Source organism: Schistocerca serialis, chromosome 3 (assembly GCF_023864345.2).
Source record: "Schistocerca serialis cubense isolate TAMUIC-IGC-003099 chromosome 3, iqSchSeri2.2, whole genome shotgun sequence".
In the NCBI taxonomy this organism is placed as follows: domain Eukaryota; kingdom Metazoa; phylum Arthropoda; class Insecta; order Orthoptera; family Acrididae; genus Schistocerca; species Schistocerca serialis.
Window position 1 is genome coordinate 209,124,233 of NC_064640.1, and position 26,217 is coordinate 209,150,449.

Consider the following 26,217-nt stretch of genomic DNA (forward strand, 5'->3'; position numbering starts at 1 on the left):
ATCCAGTAAAAGAAAGCGAATGCTTTATGTCTCACCCAGAAATTCTAAAAACCTCTGGATAGGAAGCACTACAAGTTATACTGTAGCATCCTAAAAAGTTTCATTAAAAATCCAAGATCATGTTTATTAAATCTGAAACTAACAATTGAAGTGATAAAAAAAAGCTATTTGGGAAGTGGTCAAAAGTGATACAGGGAAAATTACAGAAGCTACAGACAGTATCAAAGTGTGTCATAATGGAAGCATGATAGTTGAAGGTGATTAATTGCCAATATCTTCATCAACCATTTTTTGACAGTAGCATATCAAATTGGTTGTATAAGGTGTGGAGTTGAAGCCATCAGTCTTCTACAAAAAGCAGTGCAGAACAAAAGTAGTTACATGCATGTACCCTATATTACAACTGAAGAGATTGAGGAGATAATAAGGTAAATGAAAAATAAAAATTCTACTGGTGCGGATAATACATCTATCAAAGTACTGAAGCACTGCTGCAAATTTATTCTTGAAGTTCTCTGTGACATATTTAATGAGCCCATAAATCAAAGTACTGCCCCTAATAGACTCAAATATCATAATGCAATTGTGAAACCATGGTTCAAAAAATGTATAAAGCTGATGTTTCCAACTACTGGCCAATTTCATTGGTAACAAGTCTCTCTAAAATCCCAGAGAAACTAATATTCAAGAGAACCATGGATCATCTTAATAAGAATAAAATCCTTAATAAAAATCACTTTGGATTCCAAAAGGATACTTCAACTATACACGCCATTTTCTCATTTGTCAACCAACTACTTGAATCCATAAACAATAAAATGTCACCAGCTGGAATACTCTGTGTTCTATCTAAAGCATTTGACTGTGTAGATCACAAAATTCTACTTACAAAGCCTGAGCACTATGGATTAAATGGTAAAGCAAGGATGTGGTTCAAGTCATATCTAGACGACAGGAGACAGAAGGTAGTATTGAACAATTCTGCAATGGCACCTGCTTGCTCTGACTGGGGCAAAGTAATATGTGGAGTGCCACAGGGCTCGGTGCTGAGTCCCTTACTGTTCCTCATCTTTATGAATGATCTGCCATGCTGTATGACACAAAAAGCACACTCCACCCTGTTTGCTGATGACACAACCATTAAGACTGAGAAACTATTCAATTGCAGTCTAGAGAACACTGCAACCACTGTGTTCTGAGATGCTCTAGATTGGTTCAATTCAAATGATCTCTCACTCATTGTGAACAAGACTCAATTCATTCAGTACCAAACAGCAAATAAAAAACAGGAAAAATATGCAAATAATATGTGATGACAGAGAAATATTGAGAGTTGAGTCTTTCCTGGGATTACACATGAACAACAATCTAAAATGGCCAGTTCACTTCAACGGCCTATGTAAAAGACTGATTTCAGCAGCATTTGCATTTGATCAGTTTCATTTGTTATTGATTTGGAAACAGTTAAAGCTGCATACCTAGGATATTTCCATTCACTTATGACATATGGCATAATGTTTTGGGGTAACCAGTCATGAGCAAACAAAGTCTCTATTGCACAGAAAAGAGTCATCAGAATTATGGCTAGAGTGCACCCAAGATGCTCTTGCAGATACTTATTCAAACCTAGAATACTGTTCTAGCGTGGAAGCTCAAAACCAAAGTAGGACTACCACAGGATATTGAAAGTGTACAAAAAAGGGTAACGTATGATCACAGATTGATTTGAGCCAGTGGAAAGCTATCGGTATGTACACTGTACAGCGATCTGGACCACAACCTCTGAAGGTCTCGCTTTATGGTGGTACAACATGCGGTGTGTGGTTTTCATGAGCAATGAAAAGGGAGGAAATGATGTTTAAGTTGATCTCTACTCCGATTTTCTGTACAGGTTCCGGAACTCTCGGAACCGAGGTGATGCAAAACTTTTTTTGATTTCTGTGTGTGACTATGTGTGTGTGTAATTTTTTCTTTTTTTTTTTTCAGCGATTACTGGTTTTGATGCTGTGGTATTTTGTCTTTGGCCAATGGTTCAGTTGTGTACTCGCTTCGCTATATCTTTGCGAAAAGTTGTGTGTCGTCTGAAGTGAGCGATGTATGTTTGTTTTTACTGTCAGTACGATTTGATGTGTTGACAAGTTCTTTTAAATATTCGTAATTTTTCTGTGTCGTCACAATAAAACATGTTGCACGGACTTTACGAGGTCGGAGCAGCATATATTTCGAGCTTACAAAATGGGTAAGTGCAAGAAGTTGGTTATATTTGGCTTGCAATATTTTGACACCTCAGGTTTTATATGGCTTGTCATCATCATTTCCTGTCGTACGTTAGCTCACTTGATAATTTCACGCGTAGATAGCACCATTATTCGTGACACAAACACTGGTAACTATGTATTGATTGTCATGTATCGTAACCATTCTACTTCGATGGAGACATTATTCGTTGAGGCGCACAAAGTAGCGTAAATAGTGAGGTGTTGAAACATTTACATCCCGCAGTCATTTGCATTAACGACCGTCGATGAAGATTCAAGACATCAATTGTTTCCAGTTTGAGAATAATGGTAGGCTTTTCGTAGCCGGCTGAATGGGCCTAATACTTCGATTTTGAAAAGTTTGACGTAAATACCCGTAAAAATCGTTTTGATAATCTATGTAGGGGAATAGAACGTCTGGCAAGCAACATAAAAATTTCTGAAACTTTTAAATTGTTTTCTTCTTATTTGTCAAACTTGCTATGATTAGGTATGGAACTGTTAGTAAAATATTTGCTAATGTTGTCTCTGGCATACGCAACAGATTGGTTGGGAAGTCTATAAATATATATCTGTAACACAATCACCCTTGTCAACAGCATCAAGTACCACCTTGGTGAAATCTGCAATAGCTGATACTTCTCCCATTTCAGATATGAAACAGTGTTTCGTTTAGTAAAAGGTTGTATTTATTCATTTAAATGATTAGTCTGCCCTTCGTGATTGATTCAGAAATAGTAATTTACAAAACTTGCCTGTTCTTGTTGATTTTCTAATACTCTACTTCCAGGTTTGATTTGTATGTTGCTAAACTTGTCTGTGCATTTTGTATCCTTATGTTTTTGACATCCCACACTACTTTGCTTTTATTTTCTGTCATGGAATGGCTGCTTGCTGTACCAAGTAGCACATCTTTCTGTACCTGTGAAAGTAATTTATGAACTGTGGAATAGTGTAGTGCTTTTGCAAAGAATCGAGAAATTTTCATGTGTGGAAGGACTTTCTGATACCCACAGTTACCCAGCCGCTGCTGCTGTTGAAGAGCCTACTTTTGGAAATAACTTTTCAAAAATTAATTTGAACAGTGTGCAAAATTTAGAGAACATAACTTCTGCATTGTTTTCCATATATACTTCATTCCATGTTTGTTTTGCCAGTGCCATAGAAAAAGTAATCGCCAATGCCCTAGAAAAAGTAAGGGCCATTCCATGGTAACTCGTGCTATGAAGAAATGTTTACAATATATTCCTTTGACAGTTAACAGAAGGAAATGTTTGTATTAAATATGTTTTATGAATCAAAACATGCTTTATACAGAATGCTCTACAAAGTTGGAGCTCGATAATTTTTACATTGTTATGTTTATATAATGAAATCCTATAATTATTCTTTGTAACTTGTATTACATTTCCAAGAAATGGGTCGTGCATATGATTAATTAAACACAAATGTCTGCTCTGTTTTATGTAAACACTTCTTGGAAGTTTTATTCACTGTACCAGAAGATCCTAGAAGCATTTTAACAAAATTATAAACATTCAATCTCTAATAAAACAGAATAAAGAAATAATGAACAAGTAACTCACATTACAACAATTGGTAACTCACATTGCGTTATCACATATCGTACTCAGACTTGAAATAACCACAGAAATTTACTGCAATTGGAGGGTTCAGTTTTCTGATTAGTTTGTCACTAGTGTAGTTTATCTCATCTTCAATTTTAGGCCACTTCCAAAGCTTCCCATCTTTTATCATAACATCAACCTTAAACTCACCATTTTCAGTTTAGTAACATTACCTGGAAAACATATTGTCATATTTTACAACCACCCAATCATCAACATGTAAATCTAGTGATTTTTCTGTTCTGTTAGTGTTTTCATTTGCAACTGATGAAAAAGTGTGTTCTACATCTTCAGTATTGTAGTGTTCCAAGTGATGAATTTTAGTGACAGTCAAGAAAGGAGGTGGTGTAGTGGTTTGTGTGTTTTTTTGCTACAGTCTTCTTCACCCATGAGAATTGCTGTCACATTAGAAGAATTTAACAATGCTTTTACAAAATCAGTTGCATTGTTTACAATAAATTTCATGCTTTTCACATGAGACCAAATTTGGTGTTTGACAGCCTCACCAGTTGCGTCAACTGGCCCCTTCCCATGAAAAGTTGCAAAGTACTTGCGTATAATTTTTTGCCTTGACTCTTACTTAGAGCTTTCAGAGCCTCTGCATTATATCTATCTTTAAACTGGGAAGATGGACCATCTGACCAGATTGTAACTTCTCTGGTATTATTTGGTAGTTCTTCAAGATGTCTATCAACAACAGGGACGACTGTGTTTTTTGTGTGGTCCAGATTATCAGATACCAACACACAGGAGTGAGAAGTACCATGAAAGCCAAATCATAGCAGTAAAAATACTAATTCAGTTCTGCTGCCAATGTGCACTTTGAATTTCACCTTGACTTATACATGTAAAATCAACAGAAGAATCAGTATTCATCATTGTAATTATCATCAAAGAAGGTAGTGACGCCCTGTCTGTCTGATAGCTGTTTGAGTCTTCTCTCTTGAAGTAGCAGTGCTCTAAAAAAAAATTAGGTCCCATGGTAAGAATATGATCAAGAAGATTCCATACTGTATGTTCTTCCTCTACTTTCAAAATTCTGCGGTCACACTCTTGCTCCCACATCCAGTCATCCTGATTTGGGTTTTCCGTGATTTCCATAAGATGCTTCAGGCAGGTGCCACGATGGTTCCTTTGAAAGAGCATGGCCGATTGTCTTCCCCATCCTTCCCTCAGTAACATTCGGTACAGAGAAGCGTGGCTTCAGGATGACAGTTTCATACATGACAAAAGAAAAATTAGTAAAAGCAATAAAAACACAATACTGACAATCAAGTATGCATTAACGTTACTGGATGAATTGAAGGACTTAATTCTATTTGCTGCTTCAATGAAGTTTAACTCATTATTGGAAGAAATTAAATTTTCATGTATATCCTTAATTAAATTATTGTCTTCAGAAAAACTTGATAAGGAATGCTTTCCATATGTTAATATGTGTGAATCATTGTAATAAGCAGATAACATTCTCGTTAATGGCAAATGTCCAATTGCATGAAATGTAGTTGCCAATACACTAGGCATATCAAATAGTTCACATGATAAATCACAATGTGTGGCATTCAAGATTAATCCACTATTATTCAATTTGAGCGTAAAGGGTAGCTCAGGTGTATCATAGTTTTTACATGTAAATGTGACATCAAGGATGGAGTTATATGAGAAAATTATACTTTCAGAACATCATTTAAGAAATGGATGATAAACATGTGTTAAAATTCTAGGGCAATCATCTCTTGGGGGATGATTCATAAACAATTATTTCTCACAGCTGTAAAGTCTACTATCTAAGAATACTGCCAATTCAGGGCAAATTAACTTATGACTACGTTTACACATATGCAAATCATTTCCATTTAGGGACACAAAATATCTTCGATCATTGCTGATCAGTGGATAATCATTCAGTACATACTTCACATGAATACCTGCCTGTCTCCATTTCACAGGATATGTATAAATCTTATACATTTCAAAATTATGCTTTGATCTAGCAATGGGTATAGAAACAATAACAGTTAATTCTTCAGTCATTAAAGTGTATGTGGTGGTTAACTTATAGTAATCATATAAATTGTAAGAGTTAACAGGGTAAATCATAGTATAGGTTGCCTCTAGCTTTCGCTCAATTGATGGTGGGAACTGTAAAAATTGTTCTGGATGTAGTAGTACACTGCTCAAACAATCATTTGAACTGCTTTCTAAGGCTGTTCTTAAGTTAAGGGCATCAATTCTAGCACTTGATAAACTATCAGAAATCCTTAACAAAAGAGTGTTTAAATCTAAGTGTCCACTCACAGCATTTAATCTTTGGAATGGTTCTTGGATATTTGCGCTCGTTTCACTATGAATTACGTGGAAATGTGAGATAACTTGCTTTACAATCTGTCCAATGAAAACTGTGTGGTTAGTAATGGTTCTTTACATATTCTTTAATACGATAGTTTCATTAGAGTGGTTAGTTGAATCTTTACTGGACTGTTGTTCAAGAGCTAATATTTTGCCTTTAACTTCCAGTAGATCACAACTAGTTAAACTACCAACTACAGTATGAAGGATGCTCCGTCCAAAATCAAACCAGGCACGTTTACGCCTAATTAAAGTCTTGTGTGGCAAAAGCTTTTAAAAAACAGTAAATCTCTTGTTCATAATTAGCAATGTAGACTCGACCTGCATTTTGGCTGTGATCCAGTTATAATACCATGATGTACCCATTTCCAAAATTGTATCATTACCCTTAACAGAACGAATTAGATCAATTTGCTTCTTTACAGAATTGAACTGTTGTTGGATTTCACTCAGATTGTACTTCAGGACAAGTTTTGCATTACTTGTTGAAACTACCATGTCTGACCATGGTTCAAACAAAACTCCTGTACTCTGTGGTACTGTTACTACAGCATTAGTAGAATACGCTATTATAGCAAACATGAGAATAAAAATGAACATGGTTAATTAGTTCTAAATACTAGAGTTAACAATGAACGTAAAATAAATGAGTTCGTTGTGGCAACCTGTGGAATAAAAGGTTTAGTTTCACTGTGCACTCGTGCAATAGCTTCAATACTAAATTTTCACAACACATTCACATAAGCACGTGCCTGAAATAAACACAGGCATTGCACTCTCACACACTACACACGTTCACACAGCTTGTAGGGGTGTCGCAAACAGGATCGCTTGGAACGTGGCGATGCCTCGGACGTCTGGACAGTGACCTCGCGATTCTCGCTTCCTGGGGTTGAGAACAGCTGGTCTGTCTCTCGGTCGGTCCTTGTCATCTTGCAATACTACAGGAAATCTACCCAGAAATGGCTTTACACGATTGACATGAACGACAGTCAAACGAAAGGGCAGTTTGAGCTTAAGAGTGACTGGCGACAACACCTCCAAGATTGGATACGGTCCATTCCAAAACTTCTTAAACTTTTTGACTTGACTTCTTTAGCACCGCATTGCTCAGATACACAAGATCTCCAACTCGATACTGTGGCACTGCCGCTAAGTGGTCGTGTTGTCTTGCTTGCTGAAGAAAGGATAGATGATTTCGCTGTTTCACTCCCGTCCATGTTTCCTTTAGCTTGCGTGCTAGATCCCTTACGTGTTCATTGCTGATCCCGGCAGTCGATCGTGCAAAGTCCAAGGGTGAATGCATTCTTCTTCCGTAGTCGATCTCATATGGACTTAGGCCAGTTGAGCTGTGCATTTTGGCATCGTAACAACTTACTAAGTACGGTAAACAGATATCCCAATTGTCGTGTTTGCTGCTCACATAATAGCAAACCATTTTAATAATTGTTGTGTGGACTCGCTCAACTCTTCCATTTCCTTCAGGATGTGCTGGTATGGTCCTTAACTGAGATACTTGCATGAACTTACAAGTCTGTTTAAGTAATTCACTCGTAAAATTCGTTCCTTGATCACTAATTATACTTAATGCAGGTCCAAACTTAAGTATCCATTCTTTTACAAAAACTTTAGCTATAGTCTCAGCGCCCTGATCAGGTATTGGTATCATGAGAAGGTATCTAAAGACACGATCTAACAATGTCAACATGTATTTGTTTCCATCTTTAGTCTTTGGCAATGGTCCTGCGACATCTAGTCGCACTCGTTCAAATGGTTCACTTGTCTCTGGCAGTTCTTGCAATGGTGCTCTACTTTTTCATACATTACTCCGTCTCTTACAGGAATCACATTGTGAAAAAAACTCGAAAACATCAACTTTGTGGCTCGGCCACCAAAACATTTGAGCTATTTTAATGTTTGTTGCTTTTTTACCGCAATGTTGACAATAAAGAATTGTGTTGTTCTCTTTCATGCTTTCTTGAATAACTAGGCGGTTTCCTTTAATAGTGATTTTGTACAATAATCCATCCATTTTGACAAAACGTTGATCATTTTTCCTTAATTTGCATTGTGGATCATCTTGAGCTGCGTTTAACTCTTCTTCTCGACATATTGTAACACAAACATTGACTTTTCGACTTGTTGCATCAGCAGACACATGTTGTTTACCAGGTCGGGGAATAACCTTAAATTGGTACTCACTCAGTCTTAATGCCCATCTTGTTAATCTGGAACTTGGCTCCTTTAAGCTCAATAACCATTCAAGTGCGGCATGATCTGTAATAACTGTAAATTCTTATCCTGTTAAGAAACATCTGTTGTGTTTTATACCAAAAACCAAAGCACAGAGCTCCTCCACAGTTGTAGTACAATTACATTCTGCTTTGTTTAATTGTCTGGAAGCAAATGGTATTGGATGTTCGTGACTATTAACTTCATGAGACAAGATTGCACCTATGGCAAAATTTGATGCATCTGTTGAAAGAATAAAAGGTTTAGTGAAATCCTGATAGGCCTGAAAATTCTTTACATCTTCAATTAATTTTGGATCAGGTTGAACACCTTCACTGGTTATAATATGACCAAGGTAGTTAACTTTATTTTGTGCAAAACGACATTTATCTATTTATAAAGACAGGCCTGCGCTTCTTATACGCTCAAAAACTGCTTGTAGTCGCTCAGTATGCTGCTTCATGTATTCACCAAAAATTATTATATCGCGAAGGTAAAAAAAGTGCTTGTGTTGGGGTGAGCCCTCGTAAAACTGAATCCACCAGGCGTTGAAATGTAGCTGGAGCATTACGAAGTCCAAACGGCATACGAAGATACTTCTATACTCCTGTTGCTGTTCCAAATGAAGTTTTTACTTGATCATCTGGACGCACTGTTAACTGGTGATAACCACTTGTTAAATCACATACTGAAAAAATTCGACATCTGCCCAAGTAATCCAAGGTTTCCACTAAATTTGATAGAGGATAAATGTCGGGTGTGGTCACAGCATTCAAAGATCGGTAATCAACACAAAAACGGAACTGTGGTTCTCCAGAAATTGATTTCTTCTTTACAGTTCCAACAGGCGAACACCGCGGTGGGTCTGAATGATCTCCTGGTTTTATAATTCCAGCATCTAATTGTTCTTTAACCATATCTTCTACCAACTCTCTTTGACTAAATGGTATTCTGGGTATTCTGCAAGGTTTCTGTGTGATTGGGGCTGCGTTCCCTGTATGAATACGATGCTAAACTAAATGAGTGACAGTTAAATTTGCACGTTCTCGGAATAAATCTGCATACTCAAACAAAACAGGCGCTAAAATCTCCTGTTCACCAGCTGTCAAATGTTCTATCTTCTTCCAAATCTTGCGCTTCAGTTGATTATTAACTACGTCTCCTTGTTGCAATTTTGTGGTACTGTTACAAAAATCTATGTTTATAACTGCAGCATTTGTTACTACATCTGGAATCTACGTCATTTTTACTGATGCTCGACACTTCAGCAACTTTCGTTCCTCGTGGCAAAACAACGTCCTCATTCTTCATATTCGTTGTTGTAACCGGGACTTTTGCGGCATTCTGTCTCACCATTGCAGCAACAGCTATACTTCTAGCAACATAACAATGCATTGTATCCAGTAACTCACTTTTCTCGGGTCGCCCAATTAATAACAAAGTTCCTTCCTTGCATCGATGTGACTTAACTTCAACGTAGATTGTTTTCCCTGCTCCCTTGAGAATTTGCTGAGGCTGATCAATTTGAACATCGACTCGGACGGTTTGAACTGATGCATCGTTTGCGCCGTCCATTCACACGACGTCAGTTTTGCTGCTCCTTTGAGTAAGATCTGAAGAACGATTTCCTAGGTTGTAGTTGTAAGGCCTAGTCTGATCTTTCTTTCTGCGACAAATATCACTACCTTGGTAGAGGACAAGAAATAAAATCCAAGTACACCGTCATAACGCCTTTCGTTATTTGAAACTACTTGCACCCTTGCTGTGTATTTATCTTTATTTTCACCTTCATCTTGGCCTTGGGCAAGAATGAATTCTACGTCAACTTCTCCATAGTTACGTAGCTTTCCTCCATTTAACCCTCGCACTTTTAATAGCAGCGGTTTCAATTTATCCCCACATTAATGAGGTGTGTGCTCCTGTGTCAATAAGTAGTTTAATGTTTCTCCCACGATATACAGCACGTATCACGAAGTCATTTTCGGTCTGGTTTTCACTGGAACTAACAGGATCTATTGGATGCTAAATAAATAATAAATAAATAGAATCACTGTCTCTGGCAACGGGTGGACGGAGTGGTGGCCCGTACGTCCCCGTACTCGTTTAAAGATCTGACAGATTGTCTGTTCGCATTACCTTTCTTCTTGTTGCGACAATCTCTCGAAACGTGACCCTGCATCCCGCAATGATAGCAGATTCGATTCTTTTCACAATCCTTACGCTTGTGACCCAGCTTATTGCACCTGTAGGATTGTACTGTTGTGTTGAAAACTCTGCGTTCTTGTTTCTGCATCTCATTCGGTTGTCTTAGTGCTTCAACGAAACCAACAGCTGATTCTACTGCTTCCTGAAACGTTTTACATCGCGCCAATCGAACAACTTTGCTTACTTCCTCTCCGTGCAACCCATGAATGAATGTGTCCAAGGCTCTCTGGTCGGCTTCGAACAACTGAATGCGATTTTCATTTTCATCTCGTATGTTTGAGCGCTGATGTTACGAACTCTGTCGGCAAACTCCTCGATAGATTCGTCTCGTCACACTCGCAAACTGTGAAGCTGCTCTCTGTAAAATTCGATTGCGTTTTTACGTTTAAATCTCTGGACCGTCGCAAATTCGTTGTAATCTTCTGTTTTCACCCAAGTAGCCTCCGCGCTAATGAAATCTTGTGCTGCTCCCTGAATTCTTAATTGGGCAACCACTAGCTTATCGGAATCTGTCCAGGATCCTAACAGGGCGGCACCTTCAAGTTAACGAAAAGACACCTTCACATCATCTTCGGGTTTCCCGCTAAACACTGGTACTGATGGCAATAATGAAAAATTCCTTATTTTAGTCGTATCTGTACTGCACGAACTATCATTTGCCAAATCTTTCGTAATGTTTCGCTCGCTTCTTTCTGGTTTTAACTGCCGAATCTCTTCTTGCAGTTCATTAATAACAGTTTGTAGATCGACAACGTTACTCTGACTGGATTGCGACATTTCGTCTAATTTAACGCCAATGAGTCACTCAAATGTAAAATAAAAATCCATCACTGCCTTTCGTATTATAGCCAAACTGGAGTAGACAAACCTGAATTCCAGCGTTGGATGTCCCCGCGTAGTCGGAAGATGTTTATGCTGCTGCAGCAGCAGCTGCTGCTGCTCGATGTTCACATTGTGCTGCACCCCTTCAGGACTGCAGATTTTTCATAATTATTCCCATGCTGACACCACTTCTAAAGGGGGGGTTGTTTGTGTTGTTGCCTCGGATGATAATTAGACGAAATATTTGTCAGGATTTGTAAGCTGTGGGTCCTTGAGGTACGGCAATATGCGAACACGAGAAGTAAGTTTAAACAGTTTTATTAACAAAGGCTGATTATAAGACATGCACGCTACGCGCACCCATCATCACTGTGTCTGACATCCTAATTATGGTCGTATCGAAAGGTTCCATGGTGAGCTAAGAAAAGAGACATATTCGCCCCGGAGGCCACCCTAGTTAATACGGCGTGCTGCGGATGGCGGCCAGTGCCTTACTACTGCCTGCGTCGCACTGCGGCCGGACACACGTGTACTGCCCAAGCACATTGTTAGCATGCCAGACATGTCGGCTGGCAAGTGCGTGTTATGTACCGTATGGCTGCGTGCAGCCCGTAGACCCTTACACGTCTTTAGTACCTGCAGCAATGACAACGCCACTACTTGACACAGACGGCACTGGTACTTCATAAGCCAACGATGGCTCTATAACAACCAGGGAACAGAACCCATTGAGTGGCATGAACTCGTCATGGAAATAGAACTATGGTAATTGGAATGTCTGAACCTACGTAGATACGTGCACAAAAATAATCAGCACATTTCTGGTGCAGGCGGCTAACAACTGAGCACATGACAACTCTTGACACAAATGCAAGGCTAGGTCGGTGGTGGTTTAACTCTGCAGGAGCACTGGCCTACTTCACTTACTGCCACTCTAAAGTAAAAACTTCCGTCAGCAAGTTTGCCCATATGACACAATGTATGTGCCCTCCATGGTAGGTTTCTGAACTACTCCACTGTTCTACCCATGCCAGCTCATCTGCCTCCATCACGTCATCTGTTGAGGTGTAAACTAACTACCCCTCCCCCCCACCACCCCGCTGAAATGGCTAGGCTTGGGCTGCAACCTCTGGCGTAGAACTGGAGAAAGTGCTGGAGAACCCAGTAGTGGACCAACCACTGAAGGAGGCAACACCGAAACCACCGGCTCCGCCGGAAGGGTCAAAGGACACGGGGGCTGCAGCAATGGCTCCATTGACAAGGGGAACGTTAGGGGAAGGAGGCTGGGTCAAAAGCCATGGGCCTCCACCATGTCAGGTGGAAGCACGAGCCACACTGTGGCCCAAGGATGTATATGGTTCAAATGGCTCTGAGCACTATGGGACTCAACTGCTGAGGTCATTAGTCCCCTAGAACTTAGAACTAGTTAAACCTAACTAACCTAAGGGCATCACAAACATCCATGCCCGAGGCAGGATTCGAACCTGCGACCGTAGCGGTCTTGCGGTTCCAGACTGCAGCGCCTTTAACCGCACGGCCACTTCGACCGGCCCCAAGGATGTATACAACAGGACAGTGGAGGGTGCAGAAGAGGTGGCAATGTTGAGGCATGCTTCTGCAAGTGGAAGCTCTCTCTGGGAACAACATTGTGATCAACCCAGCTGCTCAGTGTACCTGAAGATCACAGCAGCGATGCTCCAACAGGGTGTAGGTGCAACTGATTGGCTTGACGAGTCAGCTGCTCTGCACCAACATCTACCACGAACAACTGCCGACCTTTGTGGCGCACCTCGATGGCCAGCAACCACCCCAGCTGCCAGCTGAAGGACTGGGCCCAAGTGGCAGCACTGGGTTTGCTTTCGTCCACGGCGACTACTTTGAGCAGCAATTCCTGCCTTGTGGGAGCAGTGTTTTCACTGCGGAGCTGATTGCTCTTTATCGTGCACTCGCTCAGCTTTCCTCCTGCCCTGGGGAGTCATTTGTCATATGCAGTGACTCCCTGAGTGGATTGCAAGCACTCGTCCAGTGTTTTTCTCGAGACCCTTTGGTGCGCAGTATTCAAGATGCTACTTTTGCTCTCGCCAAGTGTGGTCGTTCAGCGACGTCTGTGTGGACCCCGGGCCACATCGACATTCCAGGAAATGAACGTGTCAATCGGTTGGCCAAGCAGGCCACCACATCGCCACCCCTGGAGCTTGGTCTCGTGGAAAGAGACCTCTGGTCAGCTCTACATCGCAAGGTCCACGATGTTTGGAGCTCTGAATGGTCTGTCTTGAACACGCCAAATAAGCTCCGCACGGTAAAGTCGTCCATGGTCGTATGGAACTCATCCTTGAGGAGCACGCGTAGGGACTCAGTTGTTGTCTGCCGTCTCCGAATTGGACATACGCGGTTGACCCACAGCTATCTCCTTCGCCATGAGAACCCACCTAAGTGTCGCTGTGATGCAGGGCTGACAGTGGTCCATCTTCTGATGGACTGCCCCCTTTTAGCCCCCTTGCGGCAGTCATTTAGTTTACCAGCTGCACTTCCTTTAATTCTAGGTGACTCAGTTTTACGTTTTATCCGTGCAACTGGGTTTTATCACTCACTCTAGTGTGGGCGCTCTTGCATGATTTCTCAGGCTACACCCTCTCCAGCGACTTTTAAGTGTGATGTGGATACCAAGATAGTGTCTTTTATGGTAACAAGTTGTGTTAGTACCTCTATGAACGCTTTCCAGCTGGAGGTTCTTCGTTTGTAGTCGAGTGTTTCACCTTTTACCTTTTACCTGATCCATCAACCACTGTAGTCCGTTTTACTCTAGTCAACTATTTGCTCTGCTCCTCTTAAGTGAGCTCTATTTTGTGTTATTGCGGCGTTCATTTTGCTCTGTACCCCTTGGTATTCCCTCCCTCTGGGTGCAGAGGTTACGTTTTTACTGTATAGGCCTTTTACAAGTATGTCTGTTTGGAACAGGGGACTGATGACCTCGATGTTTAGCCCCCATCAAACTCCAAAACCAACCAACCAACCAACCAAGTGTCAGCCCCAGGAGGAAACCCACCAACCCATGGTGGCCCTTAGCATACGACTCAAGGTGCAACACATCCAAGGGACACCACAGCTGGTACCCATGTAAACATTCTGCTGGAGTGCACATGCTGACCAGCCTCACCTGACACGTAGCCAGAAAACTCAACAATGTGTTGTTGCGGGAAGAGGCAGACATGGACTTCTTGATCCGGGTCTTGAATGTATGCACAAAGTTCTGCAACTTTGAGTTAGAAGCCAAGTGCAGTGGCGCCATAATCGGTTGCTGAATATCATTGCAGATGCAGAAGTCTTCAAATTCCCATGACACAAATTGTCTACCATTACAGGACACAGGCACCCTAGGGGATCCCTCAATGACAATAATCGACAACATGTAAACAGTGGTAGTTGATGTTGTGAACGACAGTTTGGCTACATAGAGAAAATTTGACACTGCATTGACCACCAACCACCATGTGCTACCCAAAAATGGATCCGTGAAATCGATGTTCACCCTGTCCCAAGGGTGCTCAAGGACTAGCCAAGGAGAGAAATGGTGTGACAATGCAGCCTGGTTCTATGCACAAGCCCACACAAGATGTTCAATGTCATGATAAATTGCCCACCAGCAGAGGTGACGTTGTGCTAATGCTTTTGTCTGGGTCGTACCGCAGTGCGACACATCCAGCAGCTGGAGAATGAAAGGCTGCAACACTGGAGGGACAACCACTTGACAGTGCTGCTCCTCTGTGGCTAGCATAAGAATCCTGCAGACAACATGAGTCGAGTAAGTAGGAGAAAAAACATATGCTATGCATGATCTGCACCTGAATAAAAGCGTTCTGGCCATCCCATCTGGCTTGCTGAAACGATTTTCCAGACATGTAGGTCAGCAGTAGTGGTGGTTGTAACCTTTTCTGCTGTTAATGGAAAACCTGACAGGGTTTGCTGCAAGACATCATCACTAGGAACATGAGAGCCTCTTGTCAGTTGAACTGCTACCAGGGTAGCCACTAAAGTATATCAGTATTGTGCTGGGTGGTGTAGTGGTAACGAATGCCGTTAGAATAGTTACTGAGAAAGAGGGCCCACTGCTGTAAATATTGGGCAGCCCTATCCGGCAACTTGGAACATGGTCTAAATCCCCCCTGCGGGTTCGGGGGTTAGAATAGGCCCGCGGTATTCCTGCCTGTCGTAAGAGGCGACTAAAAGGAGTCTCACATGTTTCGGCCTTATGTGATGGTCCCCTCTCGGGTTTGACCTCCATCTATCCAAATTATTCCGAAGAGCGAGCCAATTGGGAAAGGGCACCTTACATGGTGCACTGTATCCTTCGTGCAATTAGACCTATTGCCGTCTTTCTCGTCGTTGCGATGGTGTCCCGCTCGTTTTCGATCTCATGGGCGATTACCACGCTGCACTCTGCAGTGTTTCTTTTAACTGTGACGACGACCTTGGCCATTTTTGCACCTAAGATCCAGCACGGTAGCCAGTCCGTTGTGGTGGGGTCGCCATGTACCCTCTTGGTTGTAGCCCCCTGACAACACAGGGATCGCTCTACTGATGCCTGCGCCGTTCACTCCCCACGTATGCCAAGGAGTAGATGCCCATCTCCCTGGGGCATCGGGACTCCCGGCAATGGCCATCCTGCCAGGTGGCCTTTGCTGTGGCTGGGTGGCGCCCGTGGGGAGGGCCCTTGGTCGGAGTAGGTGGCATCAGGGCGGATGACCCGCAATGAAGCGTGGTACATCATCTCTTGCTGGCGGCCAGCCGTCAGCAGTCTCTAAGCGTTCCAAGGCTCAATTCAAGGCTAATGTGTATGACCCCAAATCGTTCCCCTCCCTGGCCACACCATGGGAGGAACGAAGGGCTATGAATGAGAGCGAAAGATACTCGCCCCGGTATCTCGTCTGTACCAGAGCTGACGGGGAATCTTTTATGTCCGTGAAGCCTCAGTTCTTTGTAGAGCATTTAGAGGACAAGTTTGGGGAGGTGGAGGGCTTGTCTAAAATGCGCTCTGGGTCAGTACTGATACAAACGGCATCCTCCGCCCAGTCCCGCAGGTTACTTGCCTGTGACAAGTTGGGGGATGTTAACGTTTCTATTACGCCACATAAGAGTTTAAATATGGTCCAGGGTGTTATTTTCCATAGGGATCTCCTTTTGCAGTCTGATGACGAGCTGCGCGCCAACTTAGAACGTAGAGGTGTTCATTTCGTCCGGCGCGTTCATCGGGGTCCGAGGGACAATCAGGTTGCTACCGGTGCCTTCATCTTGGCCTTCGAGGGTGATACGTTACCGGAAAAGGTCAAGGTGATGGTCTACCGATGTGACGTCAAGCCCTATATCCCTCCCCCGATGCGGTGCTTCAAGTGCTGGAAGTTCGGCCATATGTCTTCCCGCTGCACTTCCAGCCTCACATGTCGAGATTGCGGACGCCCGTCTCATCCCGATACTCCATGTGCCCCGCCTCCCATCTGCGTCAACTGCGGGGAGCACCATTCACCTTGCTCGCCTGACTGCACAGTCTTTCAGAAAGAGCGCAAAATCATGGAATATAAGACCCTGGACCGGCTGACCTATACTGAGGCCAAACGGAAATATGACAGACTCCATCCTGTGAGAATGACATCTTCGTATGCAGCTGCTACAACAACTGTGCTAGCTCCATCAGTTGCGAGACTTCCAGCCAGCTCGATAAGCAGTACGACTCCTTCTGCCCCCTTGCCCGTGGGGGGCTCTCCCCAACCGGTTGCTCCTGCACCACCTACCTCAGGAGCAACCTCCTCCCACCCGTCGGGGACGTCCGTCCCCGCTTCTCAGCCGGAGAAGCGCCTAACTTCTTCGGCTACTCTCGCCCGTAAGAGTTCCCTTGGGACGCTCCCTTCCCAGGGTTCCCCAAGCGGGAAGGATGACGGCCACCAGTGGCATAAGTCCTCACCAGCAGCCGGGCGTAGGGCTTCACGATCCTCCTCTGTCCCGGAGACTGAATCGGTGAAGCCTTCCCCGCCGGTGAAACCCAAGGTTCAGCGAGAGAAGTCCAAGAGAAAGACCTCTAAGGCTAAAGAACTTGCGGTGGCACCAACCCCACCGCACCTTTCGCGCTCTGCGTCTGAGGATGAAGTCGAGATTCTAGCGTCCGCTGAGGACCTTGATCTCGCTGGTCCCTCAGACGCCATGGATGCCTCTCGTCCGGGTACTGAATCGGTGGCAGTGAGTGAACAAGCGGCGTAAATTGCCTTCCCAGTCCTTTCACGCCTTTCTCAGCCATGGACAATACCATCCTCCAGTGGAACTGCGGCGGTTTTTTCCACCATTTAGCTGAGCTCCGCCAACTTCTCAGCCTTCGCCCTTTCTTCTGCATTGCTCTCCAGGAAACTTGGTTTCCGGCGATGCGAACCCCCGCCCTCCGTGGCTATCGGGGTTATTACAAGAACCGAGCAGCTTATGAAAGGGTGTCTGGTGGCGTCTGCATTTATGTCCTTCACACTCTGCACAGCGAGTCTGTCCCTCTCCAGACGCCTTTAGAGGCTGTCGCTGTACGCGTGTGGACGCCACAGGCTGTTACCGTCTGCAGTCTTTACATTCCACCGGATGGTGATGTCTCGCAGCATGTCCTGGCTGCACTGGTCGCCCAATTGCCGCCACCTTTCTTGCTATTGGGCGACTTCAACGCTCATAACCCTCTGTGGGGTGGGTCAGTGGCAACAGGTCGAGGCGCCATCATTGAGCATTTATTGTCGCAGCTCGATCTCTCGCTGTTAAATGATGGTGCCTTCACACACTTCAGTGTGGCGCATGGCACCTACTCCGCCATTGACCTTTCAATCTGTAGCCATAGCCTCTTACCGTCTGTCCAATGGAGTGTGCATGACGACCTGTGTGGTAGTGACCATTTTCCGATCTTTTTGTCACTACCACAGCGCCACTCTTCTGGGCGCCCTAGCAGATGGGCTATGAATAAGGCTGACTGGGACTTGTTCTCCTCCACTGCCGCTTTTGAGCCTCTCTCTACCGATGACATTGATGCGGTGGTTCAATCGGTCACCACCGGCATCGTTACTGCCGCCGAATCTGCCATTCCCCATTCCTGTGGGTCCCCTCGGCGGAAGGCTGTGCCTTGGTGGTCGCCTGAGATCGCTGAAGCGATGAAAGATCGCCGGCGGGCGCTCCAGCGTCACAAGCGACACCCCTCCCTCGACCACCTTATCGCCTTCAAACGGCTGCGTGCGCGGGCCCGCCTCCTTATCCGCCAAGGCAAGAAGGAGTGCTGGGAGCGGTATGTGTCCACCATTGGCCTCCATGTCACTCCCTCGCAGGTCTGGGCCAAGATTCGACGCGTCTACGGCTATCGGCCACCTGCCAGCGTCCCTGCGCTCTCACTGAATGGAGCAGTTTGTACTGACTCCGACGTCATTGCCAATCGCTTAGCAGAGCATTTTGCTATGAGTTCCGCTTCTGCGAATTACCCCCAGGCCTTCCGCTCCATTAAAGAGCGGATGGAACGTCGGAGCCTTTCGTTTCGCACCAACCACCCAGAATCCTCGTAACAAACTGTGATCTGACTTCAAAAATAGCACCCAAAGTGGCAAAACAATTGACCTAATTTGGCAAAAACACCGAGTTTGACAAAAAAGTACATCGAGTTTGGGCAAAAAACACCGTATGTGGTAAAAAAATAAACATCAAATTTGAAAAAAAAGAAAAAAATAAACGTCGAATTTGAAAAAAATATAAAAAGGGAAAATATGATAATTGGCAAAAAGGCAAGTTGGCAACAAAATGGCACTGAAATTGGCAAAAGTTGACACCAAAATTGGCAAAAAATAACACTGAACTCGGCCGTAAAATAAAACGATTTTTTTCTGTCCCTGGATGTAAGACATATCACTTAGTTATTAAAAAAATAAAAAGTAAAAATGAAAATAGATGTAACAGGAGACTGACACCTAATATTTCACATATAACTTGGATCACATAAATATGTTGTAATATATTATGCCCAGAATTTCTAAATTTAAATTATTTTACTGTCTTCATTTGTTGGCACTCTCGAAAATACAGTATTATGGTTTTATTGTAGTGTGTTTCTGTAATTTTGTGTGAAAGCTATGTTACAGATGAAATATATTTTTAGGTGTCTGAAATTTGATAATTTGCCCTGTTGCTATAGTTTATTCATGTACTTAATTATTTTTCAGGTTGAAGCCACTGGAAAACATATTACTGAAAATTTCATCAGCATCCGATCCAGCAACAGTTGTATCAACTGTTTTCCCCCTTGTTGTTGCATTTGACCCACAACTATCGGCTGAAGTTCTAATTGTGTCAACAACTGCAGAATGGTTAAATACCCTGTTAAAGTGGTATGACTTTTACAATACATTTAATAAGTTATTTGGTTAGTTCTAATATTGCATGTGTAAACTGTTTCAGAGATGTGAATTTCTCTATCAGTTTCCGCATTTCTTACTGTACCGCAAAAATACATATGGCATTTTATAGACAAAGTCTAAGGCGGCATGATGTGATATTTAGAGAGAACTATCAGTACTGAAATCTCATTTAACTGACAGTAAATGCTAATTTTCCCAGCCATTGTAAGTTTGTGTGATTTTTCTTTGGCACAATTTGCAGGTCAGCTTAAAATATCCAACTGTTATAGGCCACAGATCTTCGCTGTGCATGGTGGATTGATAAACATATTGTATGATTGTAATGAAATGACCAGACGAAATACAGGAGAAGGGGTGTCCTTGAAGTCCAACTCTTAGAAGAGAATTCAGATTTATCAAAACAAGGACTCCGAAGTATAGATGGGCGCAACACTAAAATTACTAGAAACTAACTTAACAGTGTTAACAAAGTCATTCACATGTTATGAGGATTCATGAATACTAAATAACAAACTGCAAGGAATCCTCATCCAACATGAGTGGCCAGTTTCAAAAGTCAGTCCATTTGCCATTCACCATTACAGCTGTGTGGCATTTTATAAGATAATGACACTGACAATGGATCATTTAATGTGATTGAAGATGAACCACAGATAAATACGTGTTTTATTTCTGACACATAAGGAAATGGTTTGTATATGCTTAGAAAGCAGCACTGTTTGTTTTGTGGAAAATTCATGAAGATACTATACGAAATTTGGAATAAGCATTACAAGAATTTTTTTCCTCTTTTTGATATACACAAGGGGAGCATTAAATTTCTTTATAGCTATGAGTAATGCCATTTTTCAGTCTGGCACTGCAGATAGCAATAATCTACAGAATCACTTGGAAAGCACCAAGTTGCAAGCAAAGGAATGCCAAGATCGTTCCGAGTGGAGGATAATGATGGAGTTAAAAGAGTGAATAGTAAGCCAAAAATAAATTCCAATGCACAGTAAAGATCACTGGTAAGGGAGATCTGTCCTTAAGAGAAATTCAAACCAGAATGGTTGGTAATATGGAGGTTGTAGCATAGACCATTGGCCTGGGTACTGACAAGCTAGCTTATGTGTAGGGCATGGAAGTCACCCTGGAGTGTTCACAAGTTACTCTCCTTAATTACAGTTTCAAATATTACCTGTATGGACATTGCGAAAATAAGATGTTCTTTCACATATCCAGATTTGTCGGCATTAGTCTTGATGGATTTCCCTAACTCTGTGTATGTATTTGTTGATGGCAGTTCTTTATTTCTGGTGTGATTTTGCTTCAAACTTCTGCACTCAGGAATAGAGTGGTGATGTCCAAGAAGGAAACAGTTAAAGAGTGTAGGAATTCCATTGTGAAGAAAACAAAACTCTTTGCTTGTCGGGTGTATATTGAGGAAAGTAAGAGTATGTGAGTGAAACTTGGCATATGGAAATCGATGGCCTTGGTTTTTGAGGATTTCTGATACTGATACATAATATCAGATGGGAGAATCCAGCAACTCTTAACTTCTTAACTTAAGGTATGTGAAGAGGACCAACATTTTTTTTCCGAGTTTGTCTTATTACAATCTCCTAGAAATATTGTACATAAATTTAATTGATGATGGGGTCAGTTAAACAGCACATTTAAACTGCAGATTCTGCATTTAGCACCAAAATGGAAACACTATGCTGTGACATGTACTTGAAGTTTCATATGAAACAACAAAGTGTCCTGAATGACCCACACTGACATATTTATAGGCAACTGTATGTCAGCTCCATGTCCATTTCCATGCGCTCCTTGTGGTACAACTAGACTCATCATTACTACATAACTGGAATGTCTCTGATTTAGAGTCTGTATTGAAACTTGAGCTAGATGAGGATTTTGAAACCATACGCATGCTTGGGTATAGATATTACTCCCCCCACCCCCTTCCTCCTCCCCTCTTCAAATGACACACCGTGCCAAAAATACCCAAGTTTATGCCTGACCTTACTAGGAATAGGAAAGAGTTGTGCTCAGATACCTGCCATTAGGTCCAGTGGCATGTCATATTTGGAGCATTACAGTTCCAGTGCTTCTGATGCAGTTGGTAGCACCTGTTGTCCCAATGGGTGGTGACGGTGACTAGGGTCTACCTGTGAGAGAGTGGGTTCTTTGAGCAACTGGATTGGCGGAAGAGGTTCCAGCTCCATGAATTTCACATTTTTTAACCGTATGGCCTCCACTGGGTGTTGTTGTGTACAGTGTGGGTTGAGTTCCTTTGAAAGGGAGCCTGTAAGTGGATTAGAATGTAGCAAAAGTTCCATCTCCATAGATTCCCATCTTCGTTCATTGATAACTGCAGGATGTGAAGTTTGGCAGGGTTGGCAGTCATAGTGATAATGTGGCACAGGGGAGGCACATTATCCCTACACCAGCAGGCAGGCCTCGAGACTCTTATCCTATTGGTTGTTGCTATGTCAGTTGTGCTGGAGACATTGAACATTCCAGTAGCCATAGCTGCTTATGGTGACAGGCCATAGAGGAAAACTACTATTTGTAAACTCCTGTTTTCAACACCTCCAACTTGGGTACTGGTGCTGGAAGTTCGGCCATATGTCTTCCCACAGTACTTCCAGCATCACATGTCGAGATTGCGGACGCCCATCACATCCCAATACTCCGTGTTCCCCTCCTCCCATCTGCATAGAGCACCATTTGCCCCCCCCCCCCCCAGCCATCGGGGACATCCGTCCCCACTTCTAAACAAGAGAAGTGTCAGTCTTCTTCAGCTTCTCTTGCTAGGAAGGGGTCTCTTGGGTCCCTCCCTTCCCAGGTTTCTGCTGGTGGGAAAAATGACACCTAACAGTGGCTGAAGAGCCCAAAAGCAGCTGGTCATAGGGCTTCATGCTAATCCTCAGTCCCGGAGACTGAGTCAGTGAAGTCCTTCCAAGCAGGGAAACCCAAGGGACAACGAGAGAAATCCAAAAAGAAAACCACTAAGATCAAGGAAATTGCAGTGGCACCCACACCACCACTACCTACAAGCTCTGCGTAGGAGGATGGGGTGGAGATTTTGGCATCCGCTGAGGGCTCAGATCTTGCCAGACCCTCAGACACAATGGATACAGACGACTCAGGCAATAAGTCAGTGGCAGCAGATGGCTCTTGAGGCGTAAACTGCCTCATTGAATGTTCCATGCCTTCCCAGTCTCACGATGTCATCCTCCAGTGGAATTGTGGTGGTTTTTTTCCACAGCCTGGGTGAGCCACAGCAACTGTTAAGCTTCACACCTGCTATCTGCATTGCTCTCCAGGAAACGTGGTTCCTGACAATGTGGACCCCTGCCCTCTGCAGCTATAAGGGGTATTACATGAACCGTACTGACTGTAATCGAGTGTCAGGTGGAGCTTGTTTTTATGCCCTAGACTCGGTCTGTAGTGAACCTGAGCCCCTTCAAACCCCTGTTGAAGCAGTGGCTGTCAGAATGGATGATGCAGGAAATAACTGTCTGCAATGTATATCTTCCTCCAGATGGTACAGTCCTCCTGAATGTATTAGCTGCACTGATTGATGAACTCCTCAAACCTTTCCTACTTTTGGGAGATTTTAATGCCCATAACCCCTTGTGGGGTGGCACCATGCTTACTGGCCGAGGCAGAGATGTCGGAAATTTACTGTTTTAGTTCGACCTCTGCCTCTTAAACACTGGGGCTGCCACAAATTTCAATGTGGCTTATGGTAGTTACTCAGCCATTGAATTATCAATTTGCAGCCCAGGACTTCTCCCATCTATCCACTGGAGAGCACATGATGACCTGTGTGGTAGTGACCACTTCCCCATCTTCCTGTCACTGCCCCAGTGTCAGGCCCACGGACACCTGCCCAGATGGGCTTAAGCAAGGCAGACTGGGAAACTTTCACCTCTGCTGTAACATTGATGTGACGGTGAAGTGGGTGACTACAATAATTGTTTCTGCGGCAGAAAATGTGATCCCTCACTCTTTAGGGTGCCCGAGGCGTAAGGCAGTTCCTTGCTTGTCCCCGATAGTTGTTGAACCAATTAAGGAGCATCGGCAAGCTCTGCAATGGTGTAAGCGGCACCCATCCCTGGAGCACCGCATAGCCTCAAAGCTCCGTGCCCGTGTTCTCCAGCTTATCAAACAATGGAAGCAGGAGTGTTGGGTGAGACACGTCTCCACCATTGGGCGCCATATGTCACCTTCCCAAGTCTGGGCAAAGATCAAACATCTTTTCAGGTACCAGACCCCAACAAGTGTCCCCGGTATTACCATAAATGGCGTGTTATCTGCTGACGCAAACGTGATTGCCGAGCACTTTGCTCGAGCCTCTGCGTAGTAGAATTACCCCCCAGCCTTTCGCACTCTCAAACGGCAGCTGGAAGGGAACGTCCTCTCATTCACTACACACTGCAATGAATCCTATAATGCCCCATTTACAGAGTGGGAGCTCCTCAGTGCCCTTGCACATTCCCACAACACAGCTCCTGGGCCTGATCGGATCCACAGCCAGATGATTAAACATCTCTCATCTGACTACAAGTGACATCTTGTCATCTCCAAGCAGATCTGGTGCGATGGCATCTTTCCATTGCAATGGCAGGAGAGCACCATCATTCTGGTGCTCAAACCTGGTAAAAACCTGCTTGATGTGCATAGCTATCAGCCCATCAGCCTCACCAACATTCTTTGTAAGCTGCTGGAACATATGGTATGTCGGCGGTTGGGTTGGGTTGGGTCTTGGAGGCACATGGTCTACTGGCTCCATGTCAGGGCTGCTTCTGCCAGGGTTGCTCTACCACTGATAGTCTTGTGTCCATCAAGTCTGCCAACCTAACAGCCTTTTCCAGAAAGCAACACCTGGTTACCATCTTTTTTTACTTACGTAAAGCATACGACACGACGTAGCGACATCATATCCTTGCCACTTTGTGAGTGGGGTCTCAGAGGCCTATTCCCATTTTTTGTTTATCCAAAACTTCCTGTCGCTCTGTACTTCCCGTGTCCAAGTTGGTACCTCCCATAGTTCACCCCATATCCAGGAGAATGGAGTCCCTCAGGGCTCTGTATTGAGTGTATCTCTATTTTTAGTGGCCATTAATGGTCTAGCAGCAGCTGTAGGGCCATCCGTCTCACCTTCTCTGTATGTAGACAACTTCTGCATTTCGTACTGTTCCACCAGTACTGGTGTTGCTGAGCGTCACCTACAGGGAGCCATCCACAAGGTGCAGTCATGGGCTCTACCCCACGGCTTCCACTTTTCAGCCGCAAAGTCGTATGTCATGCACTTCTGTAGGCATTGTACCGCTCATTCGGAACCAGCACTTTACCTTGACGATGATCCACTCACTGTAGTGGAGACATATTGATTCCTAGGACTGGTTTTAGAAGCTTAATTGACTTGGCTGCCTGATCTTCGTCAGTTTAAGCAGAAGTGCTGGCAGCACCTCAGTGCCCTCCGTTGCCTGAGCAACACCACTTGGGGTGCAGATTGCTGTATGCTGCTGCTGCTGCTGCTGCTGCTGCTGCTCCTCCTCCTCCTCCTCCTCCTCCTCCTCCTCTACAGAGCCCTTGTCCAATCCAGAATTAACTATGGGAGTGTGGTTTATGGTTCGGCAGCACCTTCAGCATTGCATTTACTCGACCCTGTGCACCACTGCGGGGTTTGACTAGCTACAGGAGCGTTTAGGGCGAGTCCAGTGACCAGCGTACGGGTGGAGACTGGGGTCCCTCCATTGCAGGTCAGACGTGCGCAGCTGCTCACCAGTTACGCAGCACACATTCTTAGTTCCCTGAGCATCCAAATTACCATATCCTTTTCCCACCCGCGGCAGTCCACCTCCTGCATCGGTGGCCCAGGTTGGGACTAACGATTGCGGTTCACATGCGTTCCCCTCTTTCTGAACTGGTGTCCTTCCCTTTACCACCTATACTTGAGGTCCATTCATGTACACCTCCATGGTGTGTGCCTCGGCCACAGCTTCTTCTGGAACTGTAATATGGCCCTAAGGACTCTGTTAACCCTGCGGCTCTCCGCTGTCACTTCCTCTCGATTTTTGACTTGTTCTGGGGCTCTGAAGTGGTTTACACCAACGGCTCAATGGCTGATGGTTGCATTGGCTTTGCCTATGCTCACGGCGGCCATTTTTAACAGCATTCCTTACCCGATGGTTGCAGTGTATTCACTGCAGAGCTGGTGGCCATTTCTCGTGCACTTCAGTATCTCCGTTCATGCCCTGGGGAGTCTTTTCTTTTATGTACTGACTCCTTGAACAGACTGAAAACTATCGA

General features: G+C 43.8%; 1 protein-coding gene across 1 annotated transcript in view; it reads left to right on the top strand.

Moving 5' to 3' along the window:
- The first annotated feature begins 2,064 nt into the window (after positions 1-2,064).
- LOC126469927 (glucose-6-phosphatase 3) overlaps positions 2,065-26,217 on the top strand; it is a 129,625-nt gene continuing 105,472 nt past the window's right edge. Inside the window, exons 1-2 of the mRNA XM_050097324.1 lie at positions 2,065-2,239; positions 19,711-19,875. Coding sequence (XP_049953281.1) covers positions 2,184-2,239; positions 19,711-19,875 — 221 coding nt within the window. The 5' untranslated portion in view covers positions 2,065-2,183. The remainder of the gene's footprint in view (positions 2,240-19,710; positions 19,876-26,217) is intronic.